The 14,543-nt window shown below is 38.3% G+C and overlaps 1 protein-coding gene across 9 annotated transcripts in view; it reads right to left on the minus strand.

Annotated features, from left to right (window-relative positions):
- DST (dystonin) overlaps positions 1-14,543 on the minus strand; it is a 307,609-nt gene that overhangs the window by 291,274 nt on the left and 1,792 nt on the right. For all 9 annotated transcript variants that reach the window (XM_075049328.1, XM_075049347.1, XM_075049329.1 and 6 more), the window contains exon 3: positions 251-439. In XM_075049328.1, the coding sequence (XP_074905429.1) occupies positions 251-439 (189 nt within the window). The remainder of the gene's footprint in view (positions 1-250; positions 440-14,543) is intronic.

Consider the following 14,543-nt stretch of genomic DNA (forward strand, 5'->3'; position numbering starts at 1 on the left):
TTTGAATACTAACTATAGACTGAATATTAAATCAAAATTCAAAAACCCCTCCTCAGAACTGGATTTTTTTTAGTTCTGCATCAACATTAAATACAGTCTAACCGACTTGTATCTAGATTCACTGAACATGAGAACTTCAAGGGTTTTTAAACTGAGGAACAGAATATGGATGGCCCAAAAAGTAGAATTACATTACATGCCTCTATAATATACTTTGAGTGCTATTTATCCCTAAAGGTAGAATACTTACAGGTTTTCGAGTTGGAGTAACTTGAACAGAATGATAGAATTCTGGTTGAACTCGGCTGCTTTTCTTGATTTTTCTTTTTCTTACAGAAGTTTCCTGCTCACTTAGGTGGTGAGCTTCCACTATAGGTTGTGTTTCCTCAAGGCGAGGTGCTACACGTCTTCTAGCATGACGAGGACTTGATCTAAAGCCCTATAACAGAAAAAGCAATCATCGCGTATGACATCTCCCAGAATGGAGCCATATAACAACAGAAAAATCATACAGGATCTTAGTAACGACTTGAGGTACAAGCATGCTCATCTTAAGTTAATACAATGTCCATATATACTGCATGTAACAATAAAGAGATGTTGCCAAGTACTGTTAATATCACGTTTGTTTTATATTTCTCAATTATATGTATTATTGACACAGCTAGTCACAGTAACTCCTGTTGCTTTTCTTTATAAGCTTACATTTTTAGTTATTTATACCTAAATAGTTCTAATTTAAAATTGATAATTAAAATTTTCCAGGTTAATTCTTGGCCTTGTGAGAAATTGTTTTAGGGACCTTGAGCTGAAAAGGTACATTTTTTCCTGAGAATGAAAGTGAAATAAAATTGGTAGCTGCCAACACTTAATTATGACTAATGGTTCTTGTTAAGAGGTCTGATGCTGCTAGTTTTGGGGGGAGACCTTACCATTTGGAATAAAATAATTAAGACAGAGTGCTGTCTTGCTATCATCTGAGAAATATATGTATATTTGGCCAAATATAAACTCAGGAAAAGCTGCCTTTCACAAATGCTTTTTGGAGGCTTGCTGTGAAAACCTCTGAGCATCATCTAGAATGTCTCACAGCCTTACAGAATTTCATTCCTTTAATGGCAACACATAAAATGCTAGCCCTGTATTGCTACCTGCAGAGCATTTACAGTGAGCATTCTCTCATTTCACTCAGTCTCCTCATAAGCATGCACTAGCCTGTCATGCATCATTTCTACTTAATACAATATTGGTTGATATTAAACTTGGCCGGGTTGTAAATAAGAGTTTCCTTCACTTAGTCACATCAGCTTTCAGAATAAGTCAGCCAAATCTATGACCTTAGTGACAGTCTGCAGTTTAAGGACTATATTCCCTTTCAAAACCAAGAATAGATGCAACAATTCCTAATTTTCTACCTTTTTTTTCTTCTAGTAAAATATCTCCGCTGTAGTCCTTGTGTGACAAACCCAGCACTCGGAAATTGCTGGTCCATATAAAGAATCACACTTCTGCAAGGTGAGATTTTAGCTAAAACTGCAGAAATCTATGCTGTGAATCTAAATATCCTGAGTTCCTCCCAGCTGAAAACTAGTGGGAGCAATAATTTCCATATAAACTTGCTGTTCTAGGAGGTTTCCTTCCCTTAGCTTTTGGGTTTGGTTTTTGTGTTTTGTTTTGCTTTTTTGTTGTTGTTGTTGTTTTGGTTTGTGTTAATTAGGAAATCAGCATAGAAAAGTTATGCTAAAATGTTGTTATGTTGGTAAATTGAAGCAATCAAAAGTCATAGGTATGGCTCTGTGCAAACTGGACTTACTCCTCTAATGTTGATGATACTGCAAGGGAAGAGAGCTGCAGTCTGTTCTGGGCACTCAGAGAGACAGACAGCTATTTTCATTATTTGAATATGTGCTCCATTAAGTAAATATACCCCTAAAGAGCCAAAACACACAAACATATATTTACATACACATGCTAGGAATTGCTACAAATACACACTGCATGCAACAGATGATATGAAAAGGTTGAAGTGCTAAGGTGAAGTATCAGGTGAAGTAACTTAACTTGCAGGTAGCAACCTTCTACTCCTGGACACTAGGCAGAAGGGACAGGGACAGAGCCCAACTCTACTTAGTCCGTCTGGGAGGTTCATGTTATGTGGTCTATCAGGGCTATGAAATACACATGATGGAAAGATACGGCCAAAATTTCCTGAATCCTATCCTCCTATCCTACTGAAGCAGTAGAGTTAGACTACAGGCAGGGCCAGACTTTGACTCCCCGTATCTTAAATAGAAGCAGGACCCCGGCTGTATCAACCAGTGCAAGCAGTGTAGTGGAAGCCACTGGAGCCAGCAGACCTGCGCAGATTTAGGAAGGTCTCTAAACACTCAAAGATGTAAATCTGTGAGATACTGTGCCACACTATTGCAGCAGGAAAACTTACAGCCCCAGTTTCTTTCTACACTGTGAAATAGCTAGCAGATACTTACAACGTATCATTCAATGTGATCCTAGGACTATTCAGGATGACAGGGGAAAAAAAATACAACACAAGGAGCCTACTATTTCAGAGCTTACTTCTTGTGGTAATTTTCTTTTACAAAAAAAACATATTAGTGTGCATCAGGGACTATTCCATAGTAAAAGAAAATATTCCTTAAAAGAGCAAAATACGCAGCAAATCTATTTTGAGTTCTGAAATCAGAAGAGATTTTCTAAATGTTAAAAGCATTATGATTCATTTACAGACAATAGCTCCTGGCCGAAGCCTGGTTATACACCCTGTGCTGCAGCTGCTCCCTCACCATGCTGCCATCCCCATTAACTGGATAAAACTCTTCGAGAAAGTATGTTTATGTAATAGAAGAATTTGGTAGAAGCTAAGCAGCTCTAAAAGTGCTAAGAAATGCATGCCAAATAGGGATTTAAGTATGTGGGTCTGTCTCACTGAGTGACTTCACCTCAAAATACTTCGAGGTTTACTGATTAAGTATTATATTTTGATATGAAAAAGTCACTTGTGACTTCCAGAAAAGTCTGTTTATAGACAGTGCTTCTCCTTCGTATTTTATAATTTTTTTTTGCTGTTTATTACTAGCAAGAAAATGGGATCTTTATCTCTTTAAGAGCTCATCTGCTTCTGTTTGCTGAAGCTTATTCTTCACTTGAAGTCATAATCTGCCTGCAGTATCACAAATGGTTGCTCTGGGGAGGATTATAATGCGCTAAAGCAGAGGATCATGATTTCAGGTGGAAAATTAATTCCATATCAACACAGATTATGTTACAAGGGCAGAGTCCTCAGACCAAAACCCAAAATGCTTACTCATTCCTGCAGTGAGACTTTGCCAGAGCAAAAACTTCAGTCTGGAAAATTTCAAAATTTGGTCGTCAAAAAAGAAGACAGGAGTCAAAAGTGATGTAACGCATCGGAGCTGCTACGCCTATGCTCAATGCAAAACTAGAATGGCCAGTGATTCCTTCTCAACAGTGAAATGAATAGATGCTTCTTGTGTCGTCTGTGTTATTTATCCTTCAGCTGAATCCAAAATTGAAAATTATCATATTAATACAGCAATCAAAATTAAAAATGTGAAAATTACACAAATATCTGTTTGGCAAAGACAGCACTATTTTAGATGTTAAGTCAGCGCTCACAGAAGAGCAAATAAGTATTAAAAAATATTCAGGGACACACGGTACACCACACACCCCACAGGCGTGGGGGGAAGGTGTTCTAAGGTTTGGTTTTACTTCTCAGTATCCTTGTTTTGATTTGACTTACAGTAAATTAAATTGATTTTGTTTCTTCCCCGAAGTTGAGCCTGCCTTTTGCCCATGACCGTAAGTGGTGAGTGATCCCTCCCAGTCCTTGTCTCAACCCTCAAGCCTACCTTTATATTTTCTCCTCATCCCACCGGGGTCAGGGGAGTGAGCAAGGGGCTTCGTGGTGCTTTATTACTGACTGGGCTCAAACCACAACAGACCAATTACCAAGAAAATGCTAGAGATTTTAAAATCATGTGGGCAATACAACGAGGTTGCTTTACCACTGTTAAGCAATTTGTAGTGTCCGGTAACATGTGAACGCTGTGTCACTGGACAGTGACAAACCTTTTCTTCTTTGCTCTGAGAAGGAGTTGCTCATTCCTACACCCTATTGCCTGACTCATTTTTATGCCTGTAAAATTCTGAAACAAGGCAAACCAAACAAGACTTCAAATACATATTTCTAGAAAATTTGTCTTCTAAAATACTAAAATAACTGCACAAAGATTTACACTGCAAAGCATTCTTCCTTAAAGACACAACCCAGATGACCACCAGAACCAGTTTTAGACATCACAGAGGAAGACAAGAGGCAAAGCGAACCTAGGATTATCTTCTCTCCAAAAGCATTCATGTGCATCCTTCCAGTTAGAGTCTGTTTGAATGCATGAAGACTGATGTTCTTAGTCATACTCTACAGTGAGCAGGAATAGAGAGGTGTCTCGAGGCCGGTGCACAGCCAAAGCCTAGTTCACCTACTCTCAAGGGAGCTTTTCTGTCTGTGGAAGGAGACTGGGGAGATCAGCCTCTTTTAGCTGAAATTCGTCCTTTTAAGTCTACTCTGAAAGGTTTTTTTTTTTTGAATGAAGTGTGGTAATATTGAAAGGACCTGTTGTGTCTGTCTTTACACACAAACCAATAATGAATGTTGCAAACCTGCTGCTACGTGCTAGGGTACACAACCAACTGGTTGTGTAAAATGACTTCCATGGTAAGAGGTTCTGTAAAAAAATATCTTCTTGTCCAGCCAAGTTTTAACTTCACACCTCTGATTCAGTGACTGATTTCTTGTGTATAGAAACACAGTGTGGGATTCCTCTGACCAAGGCTCAGCAGACCTCCCCTCCCTGGGTTCCCTTTCAAGATGCTGAAGTCAGCAGGTCAGATGAACCATTCCCTAACCGCACCTATTTCTCTCCATTGGCCATAAAGGGAGCCCAAGCTGACCACTTCACTCATAGACATCTATACTGTAAGTATCTAAAATTAGATAGGATGGATCAGAGCCAGAACGACTAGGTTTTGGTCTACCTTCAATACTGTATTCATCATTCCATATATATTTTATCATCAGATTTCCTCTTATTTTCCTCCTTCTACATGAAATAATTCCAGTCTCTTCCATCACTTTTTTTTTTGGTCAGAGTTTTACATGTCCATATTCACAGACATCACTCCTGCCGGATCCCCATAATTCAGCACAGTAATCTTATAAATTTGTATTACTAATATATATAATAGTATAGCATGTTTTTCTGTTCTGTTTAAATATTTCCCACCCCATCTTCTTTTCTGATCAGGCTATACATGTGAAAGACATCTTCACTGAATTGTCAAAAGTAATTCAAAAGGCCCTTTCTGGAGACCATAAACTTAAAACTTAGTAAGTGGATAAATGACTTTTCTCTGTAATATACCCAGCCTTGCATTTATGAACATCATGTGTGTGTTCATTACCCCATTCTTCAGAATTTCCTCAGTATGGTCTGGTATTTGATAACCAAGTATGTCATACTCTGCAATCCTTGTTATGTTTTTTCCTATTCTCATTCCTAGCCCATTCATTAATATAAAAACCAGGATTTTGAAACTTCCTAAAAAACTTCTCTAACTTTTGCTTTTTTTATTTACAGATGAGGACATTTTGGATAATGTGTTGAACCTTTTTCTTTCACTGTCTTAGTTTCACTGTATTTCTTTTTAATTCTTTGTCTGATACTTTAGTAGCACCATATGAATACATCAGTGCTATCCCATGTGTGCATTATTGCTTTAGTGACATGAATCTTTGACTCCTCCATTCTTTCAATCTGCTATTGTATTAATTCACCAGATCCTTTTCCTCTCCATTCCGGTTTCTACTGTCCCGACTGCCTTCATCATACCTTACCTATTATTTTTATGCTTGATGAGAAACCATATTCATTCTTCATTTTTTCCAGTGTGTAAGTATTTTATGTAGAATATATTTGGTGTCGGAATTCTAATCTTGGAATGCAACTTTTCCAGCCAGTATGTGTTTTTGGAGTCACTAAACATTAACCTCAAGAGAAGTAAGAGCGCATTATCTGATGTCCAGCTGAAGTCTACAGAAATCTTTGCATTAACTTCAGTGGACGCTGGACTGCAGCCCAGTTTACCTTCTGGCAGAACTTCAGTAAACCACAGAAAAAAGCACTAGCTAGCATTAAGCCACAGTTCAGCACAATTGGAAGAATGACAACAGAACTCAACTGTGTTTGCAAATGCCTTATTTGAGTGAGTCCCATAGATTAAATGCACTTTTGCAGGTGCACTAACAAATATCAAAGCCAAAGAAAGCTCAGAAAGGACATCCAACTTTGTGTGCTTGCTTTTAAGGTTTGTGACAGTGGTTGTGTATGCATGAGAATTGTCATCTATTACCATTGTCAATTAATAGCCTCAAGAAGCAGTCTTTGAATTGTCAGTTACTGGCTGTTCAAAGCTTGGAAACTTTCATGTATATGCAACCTACAACATCTTAGGGCCTGGAGACATTAGTATGTGTAGTATCAAAACCATTCTCAAGATGCCAGAGTTCTCAGCTGTTTTGCAGACAGGCTGAAATAGAATTAAACCCTATAGTTGAAGTACCTACTTGAACTAAAAAGGCAGGTTTAATTTAATAACTTTATTGTATCAAATTCCCCTGCATGCTGAAAGAGAAAAGTGAGAGTCTTTCTGCTGCACATATAAACATACATACATGCGTCTGTATTGTAAGAACAGTCTTAAATTAAAAAGTGACCAAGATGGCATTATCTCCCTTCTTCTCCCATAGTGACTTTCGTCCAAAATATCCTCAGTTTATAAAGAAACAAACAAAAAAAAAACCCACAACATTTATTTAACTGCCAATTCTGCAAGTTCAACCCAAAATCGAGGATTCAAGTTAAGTCCTCCAAACTACTTATACATTCTCTCTAATAGTAAAGATTGCTAATTAAACTAGGTCTTAGTTTTCTATAACAGGATTATTATGTACACTCAGTATATTACTTCACACATGCACAAGGAGGATGCAACTGCATTTGTTCTTTCTTGGGTCTACCAGCTCTCAAAAAACAGACTGCAACCTTTTTTTTTGTGTGTGTGTGGTTCTCTTGATCTTTTTTTTTTTTTTTTTAATCTTAGCTAAGGGTTACTCCTATAAAGATCTGAATCAAGATTTAAAACATCAAATCTAAGATTTTACATTTAGTTTCTCATTCCACTCCCTCAGTAACAGCTTTCACTGGTGCTTCTTTGTATGCTTTAATTTAGGAGATATTATTCTTATCTTCTAAAATCTAAACTCTAAGCGGTGCTGGAACCATTTCTCAGATATTGAAGACTGTGATTTGGCATGTGTCATGTTCCAAGGTAAGTCCATACATTCAAAGGGATTAAAAGCAATTGTCTGTTACATAACCTGAACAAGATTACTTTTCCAACCAAGTTCATGAAATATATCAGTAACCTGCTTTCCAGTTCCTAAGCGGGCCCCCAAGTGTATACATACAAGCTCTTGTGTGAACCTAGGGTTTAGATGTGAATTTAGAATACAGTTTTTAATAACCCATGCTGTATTGCACTGCTGTTTTACACAATGTGTTTGCTTTTTCCTATTGTAAGGTTAGAATTCCTATCGAAACAGGTAAGCTGTAACACTAGGAAAATCTGATGATGTGTAAGCAAATAGCCAAATAGCATGGCCAGTCATGCCTCAAAATACCCTTTAAATATTCTTTCCTGTCTAAATCTATAAACCACAGAAGCTGGCCTGTTCTCCAAGCAGTCCTATCATTCTCTGACAAGGCAGCTTGCAGCCCTCCGTGGCCTCCTTGTCTTTGTGATGGCTTGTCCCAGTTCCTTCCCTGTTACCTTAGGGCACCACAAGCCTACAGGAACGGAACAATTATTTAAGAACAAAAATAAATCAGAGTACTGCTTGATCAGTTGTCTGCAAGGGAGAGTTTAATTTAGAAATACTAGCACATTCTCCAAGCATGTCCCTCTTCCACCCCTGCTTCCTCTGTTTTCATCTCATCACTTCTCAGCTTAGGCAGTGTACAGTATACATCAAGAATCTGCCATAAATATTAAAAATACAGTAAGAAGGAGAATAAGAAATAACACCCAGATTGCTAAACCATGCAAGTGCTGCCCAACATTTAGTACAAAGAAATTACTCTTATCTGTCCAGTGCGCTTGTTTGAAGCATAAACTGGCAAGAGAATTTATGCCACCTCAGCATGTGAAGATGGATCTGCACTTTGTCAAGCATAAAATAAATGCGTAGCTGATGAGAAACTTAACAGGCATATATGAAAAAAAAAAAAGATACCTAGGGTATTTTCACATAGGGTGGAATTCAGATATCTATTAAGATACCTTGATTCAGATACCAACAACATATCTGAACAGGTCTCTCCTTCAGGAACAACTAGTCTAAGCTCCTGTTATAGCAAATGAAAAATTTAGTCAATACATTCAGTGAGGCTTGAAGAACTGTTCAGCTTATCGTGAAGCAGACACCTACACTAGGTTAGCTGAGTAGCTGTACAGACTACAAACTGTAAATGCCTACAGCGAGATTATCATACTGTATAAGAGGATGCTGTTTTTGCAAAGTCACTTTCCGACTCCGGCTGCACTTTATATGTAGGAAGGTAACAGCAGCAAATCAGAAGGGAATGATGCTTCAACCTAGTTGCATCATTTTATTCTGTCTAGAACAAAGGAGGAGGATAAATATAATACCTTAGTCTAACATTGATTATGTATTTCAGTATAGTTAGTGCTATCGATTTAGATAATCAGAAATTAAGTCTTGTAAGAACTGTGTTTCACTGTCAGTCTGCTCTACTATTTACCCTGCCATCCTGAAGCCGAGTGCTATATTCAAGCAGCTGAGTGGACAGTGGCGATAAGGACATTGGCACAACTTGCAAGAAACGTGTCTTTGCCCTAAAGTCAACTGCAGTTAATTTCTACAGCTGATGTCGTGTTTTCACACTTCAGCAGTAACTCATGTTTCATTCCCGCTGATGAGTCACGAACAGCAAACCACTGACTCTCCTTGATGCAAGGCAGTAGGGCACAAGGGAGCACAGCGGGGGCTCAAGACACTGTGGACGGCAGAAATACCCAGATAACGGGTCCCCAGGCTTGCAGGTGAACTAGAAGCACAAGGAATCGGCTCAAAAACAAGCCAGCTTTGCTAGCACTAGGTCAAGATCAGCCCTATCAGCTGTGGGCCTGACAACCTGCTCAAGCATCTCTACAACACAGTGCTGAGCTCTTGCCCAGGGGAGCTGGAGGGGCCCCAGCGCACCCGCTTCAGAGCCTGAGACCCCCCCAGGCTGCAGAGTTTGACATGGCCAGGCCCAACAAACCCAGCTCAGCTGAATCGGATCCTGCATGAAAACAGCAAGGTGACTTCACCCCGTGCTCTGCGTCGTTCTTTCATAGCACATCAAAGATGCCTCTCCTTAAAAAAGCCTAGGAGTGGAAGAGAGCGTGAGTGACGTTTCCATGCCCTAGGAAAACACATGTAACAGCCCAGGAGGAGAAACAGCCCCAAGGGCTGTACTACCCTGTTCATGTGGTGCTTTCTTTCATTTAATACCCTCAGCCTAAAATGCTGAGCTGTTTCTGAAGGGGCATCCACAACCTGATCTGTCACCCTAATAATCTAAGCACAGTAACCAAGAAATCAGCATAGATGGTTAAGCTCTTCTGAGCTGTATTTGATCTATGGACCCCTGCATGATCCTTTCCATCTGTCTAAGAACAGTTTCTACAGCAGATGTGGTAATACATGTGCTCACCACAAGTATGACCTCAAGTATTTTAATTCACGGTTTCAATCCGAGGTTAGTTTTGGCCAAAAAACAGTAGCTAGAAGTTCCCATTCTGTACATGTGTACAATGTGGCTGCCAACAGATGGATGGCAACAAGCCGTGCTCCACCTGGATCCCCTTGAAACCAGGGCTCTGCTTGCTTGCAAGCAGCTGCTTGTGTGCACCAGGAATGTGCACTGTAACTGGCATACAACCTCATCTAAAACACACATTTCCAGAGAGAACAGTAGATACCGAGAAGCCTGAATACGTAAATACTCACATGATAGCTAGGAGGTTGTTGATATAACTTCATTAATGGGAAAATAAGTAGTAAGAAGAACCTTTATTATGTACTGGATCTTTCTGCAGTGCTTGTCCCTGTCCTGTTAGAGAACTGTGAGAATGTTTTCATTTATAATGCAGTTCCCAACATGCAGTGTATGGAGACCATGCCTTACCACTGGTGTGGACCGTGATACAGTGTCAGTACTTTATTGGGTGATTGATGGAGCTAAGAGGAGATCCCCTTAGCATTTCAATGCTCTCTTCTGGCTGTCAGAAGCCAGAATAGAGATACAGGCAACCAGATGGCTATAGAAATATATTGGGCATGTCTGCAGTACACTGTAGTACAGAGTAAAGGTATCCAAGTGAAATCCTCTGGAGTTAGCTCAGGAACCCAAGTGGTCTTGCTGCAGCAACCAGGGAATTGCCATATATTTTGTGATACAATTGCCGAACAGGCTGTTTGTCAGCATAGACCAATGCTTGCTAGGCTGTCTAAAGGCAGCACTGCAGTGAATAAAGCTGACAAACAGTGATGGACAGATGACATATAGTAAGCAGAATCTCAGTGGTACCTAGTTTGCCATGTAACAGCTCAGTGTGACGTGCTCTGTCTGGGCCACGTTATTGGACATGTTTTGAAAAATGGATAGAAGGATTTGTCCTTATACAGTATAACCTGCATTTATAGCTCTCCTTTCATTCCTGTACATAAGTGCTCCCATACATCTAAGAAAACAATTTATTTTTGTCTCTGATTTATTTTCCCTTGAACCTGTTCCTTAACTCGTAGATGGCCAATGGAAAAATAGTTTAAACATCCTGGGGGGAAAGCACGTCAAACACAAAGGTAAAATATTTTCAGGCTGATTCAGTTCAACAAAGAGACATCCTTTGAATAGATGAATGAATGTATTTTTCTGGCTGGTCCTGTACATTACTGTTGCTCCTTGAATACACTCCCTGCAATCAAACAGAAGACTCAAATTCAGCTTGGAGGGTCTGTTGTTTTCTCTTTTCACTGAAGCTGTACATATCTGGAGCAGTTTATAAATAACTGCAACGCTCGGGATGAATTATGGTGCAACTCTTCAAAGACTATTCATTATCGTTTTGTAAAATATCTAGAACTGTATTTTTAGGCAACTGTCTCACAATCAGCCTCAGAAGGGGGACAATTATAGCAAAAGTATGCTTAGGGATGAATGTATGAACAGTTTTTCTGGGCATCAGTTGTTGGCAAAGTCAATATATACATTTACCAGACATTGTTGTACTATAGTTTTGCATCCATTGTACCATAATGGATAATTTAGCAAATTCATTTGCTCTTAAAAATTGTCATCAGTCTTGGCTGACCTATTTCACTACTAGTCTTGTCACAACAATAGACTGAATATATATAACCTTGTAGTGACTGTTCAGTATACTAAGAAGAAAATGTGGGGTCTGCAAAACTCAAATGACCAAATGTTACTCCTTTGCTACAGCTGTGGTGAATACATACTGCTAGCCCTCCCAGAGAGTCCTTTTCATAGTGTCAATTCCTGTTTGCCTTACTGGTGTGTCTAGTCCCACCAGACACGCACCTGGGTTATGTGAAGTCAGAATTTACAGTGGACTGTAAAACTTTTATGGATTTGCTTCCTAGTAGATTTATACCTGTAGGTCTCAGTGGAAGCATTCACGGGAAACTGGCCCAAAATATATGAGTCAAAATTAAATAAATACAAAAAGATACCATATTGCTTGTGACTACCCACTGACACCGATGCCTTCAGTTCCTTAGATCATAGTATTTCTAATTTGAAAGGTAAGATAAAGGAAAACCAAATCTCAAAGAAAATTTCAGGCAAAAGATTTATAAATCTGGTGATTTTTTTTTCCCAGTAATATGAAAACTATCCACTACTGGTTTAGCAGTTAGCACAATTATCCCTTCACAATCTCATAAAACCCAACCATTTAAAGATCCTGAATGAGAACCTTCCTTTTCAACAGTTCTTACCCCCAAATCAAAAGATTTTAAGAATACCATTTGGATTAATTCCTTCCAGCCTAAGGGCTAGAAGCTTACTTCCTTTTTAATTGAAAGGTAAAAATCTCACATAATCCCATTACTCCAGAGGCTTTGTCAATAAGGAAAACTAATTCAGAAAGAAATTTAAATCACAAGAAGAAACAACACCAACACATTAAGCAATGCCTTTAAATTGTAAGGCACAGAAGACATTTGAACTTCTCTGTAAAATGTAAGATGCTAAACATTGAAATATATGAAGCCCAAGCCCCCAAAGTACTCAGAGAAAATTCCTATACTTCATGAAAAACCAAACTTCTACAGAGAGCACAAGAAGAATGAAGTGAGTGAATCACTGATAGCATTCATATTTTTGAATAGACAAGGAATAATAATAATAATAAAACAACAGTCGATCATAATCCTCACTTTGGTAAAACTCTCACTGAGTTATTTTGTTATTTTGGTGTGGTTTTGGTTGAGCACAGACATTTCATTCTACAACTGATTCTCAAAATAAAGAAAGGAGAGACTAGTGCAAATAGCTACATCAAAATCTGATTTGTCATGTAAGCAATGAATATTTCCGTTGGAAATTTACTTGTTTTCTTTTTACAGCCATGACATATCTAGGTCTCCTTCAGATAAGAAACATTAACTATTATGGGTGTGATTCCTGTGTGACTTCATGAAGTATCTGTAGTACCTGGGGGATGGAGGATTCTTAAGAGCAGTTATAGTCGTAATGAACTTAAAGGACTGCAATAAAAAAATATATTAAAAAAATAGGCCTGGCAAACTTCAGATGGTAGTAAATAAATGTTAGTGGGTAGTTGGAGACACCATTGTATTATCTCAGGAAACTCTCACATCTTCTTGCTGGTTAATTTTTCTGTTATGAAGCACCTCCAACAAAGACAGACTTTAACCTACTTTATATTCATAATGATCCATGCAAATTTACCTCCTTTTGAGACAGGGGGTTAAGTGTTTAAGTTCATTCTATAATAAGCAATATCTGCATAGACTTTTGCTGTATAATAATGAGGCATGTTTTGCAGAGACATTCAAAATCAAGACCCACAAAAATGGACTATTTGTGGATTCAATTCACCAGTAGCATATAAAATTCAGAACAGGAGAGCTAATAAGGATCGTAAATACATTTTCAAATTTAGTATTTACCCTCTTATAGCATGGTGTCTTATTTTTTAATGTGTTCAGTACTAAAGGAAAGGGATTAAATAGTTCTCACTGTATATAGACTAGACAATGTAGGTGCACACCATGAGAGCTGTGGCAAAGAACCTCAACATACATTTGCTACACATCCATTTTTCCAAATAAAGCTTTCCTGGCAGGCAGCCAGTCCTGCAGGAATTGCCAACTGTTTTGTAGATAGGGCAATTATAATTCTCTGTGCACTGCCACGAGACCACCTGCACATTCACGTGTGATGCAAGTCGGATTCGAACCCAGCTCTCAGGAGATGAATGTCAACCCACTGCTATTTACTATCAGCCTATTTTTCATTATCTTTTATTATCATTAATAAACACCATTTATAACTGCACCTGACAAACAACTAAGCATAGTGGAAGCTAGCAGATGGACCTTATGCTATAAAACTTGGAATTGAGGTGTTATGTTCATTTGGGGGTGGGGATTAAGCAAAGCCCATATTTTCATGTGTCATGCATTGCTTTCCTCAACATCTTACTGGACTTAGAAGTGCGTAATGTTTTGTGCTGATATAGAATGAGAATGTTGAATTCTGTTTCAGATCATGCTGCCAATATTTTCATGGGAGTTTGCCTGTAATTTGTTATTAATCAATTCAATTAGATTCATTAAAATTAGGTTTTACTTGAAAAAAAAATTGGAAAATGACATTTAATGGTGTCAAATGAGTCATCATTTTCTCTTAAGAATCAGAAGTCTATTATCAGATAATGAAGGGGAAAACAGCTGCACCACTTACTTAAAAGGGCAGTTTAGACCATTAGTGTGGTATTACTCTGTCTAAACAAAATGTAGAAAATTATGAAAGAATATAACAGTTCTTACTGGTTTATTCTAGCATGTTTCAGTAAATGGAAACTTCTAGGAAATATTTTAAATTCGTCTACTTCTAACTGGGTGATATGCAAATAACTACATGCTGAAGTAATAAAAATGAATCAGTTACTTTGCAAACTTCCTTTTTAAGAGTCACCATACAGGATGACACGTATTTCAAAAGGGTGTAACACATTAAACGTCATCTCTGCCTAGGCTCAAGACTGAGAGAATTTTACATGGAAACCAAGTATTTCACTTTGGAGGAACTAAGTCATGAAAA

The sequence above is a fragment of the Buteo buteo genome, chromosome 17 (assembly GCF_964188355.1).
Source record: "Buteo buteo chromosome 17, bButBut1.hap1.1, whole genome shotgun sequence".
Taxonomy (NCBI): Eukaryota; Metazoa; Chordata; class Aves; order Accipitriformes; family Accipitridae; genus Buteo; species Buteo buteo.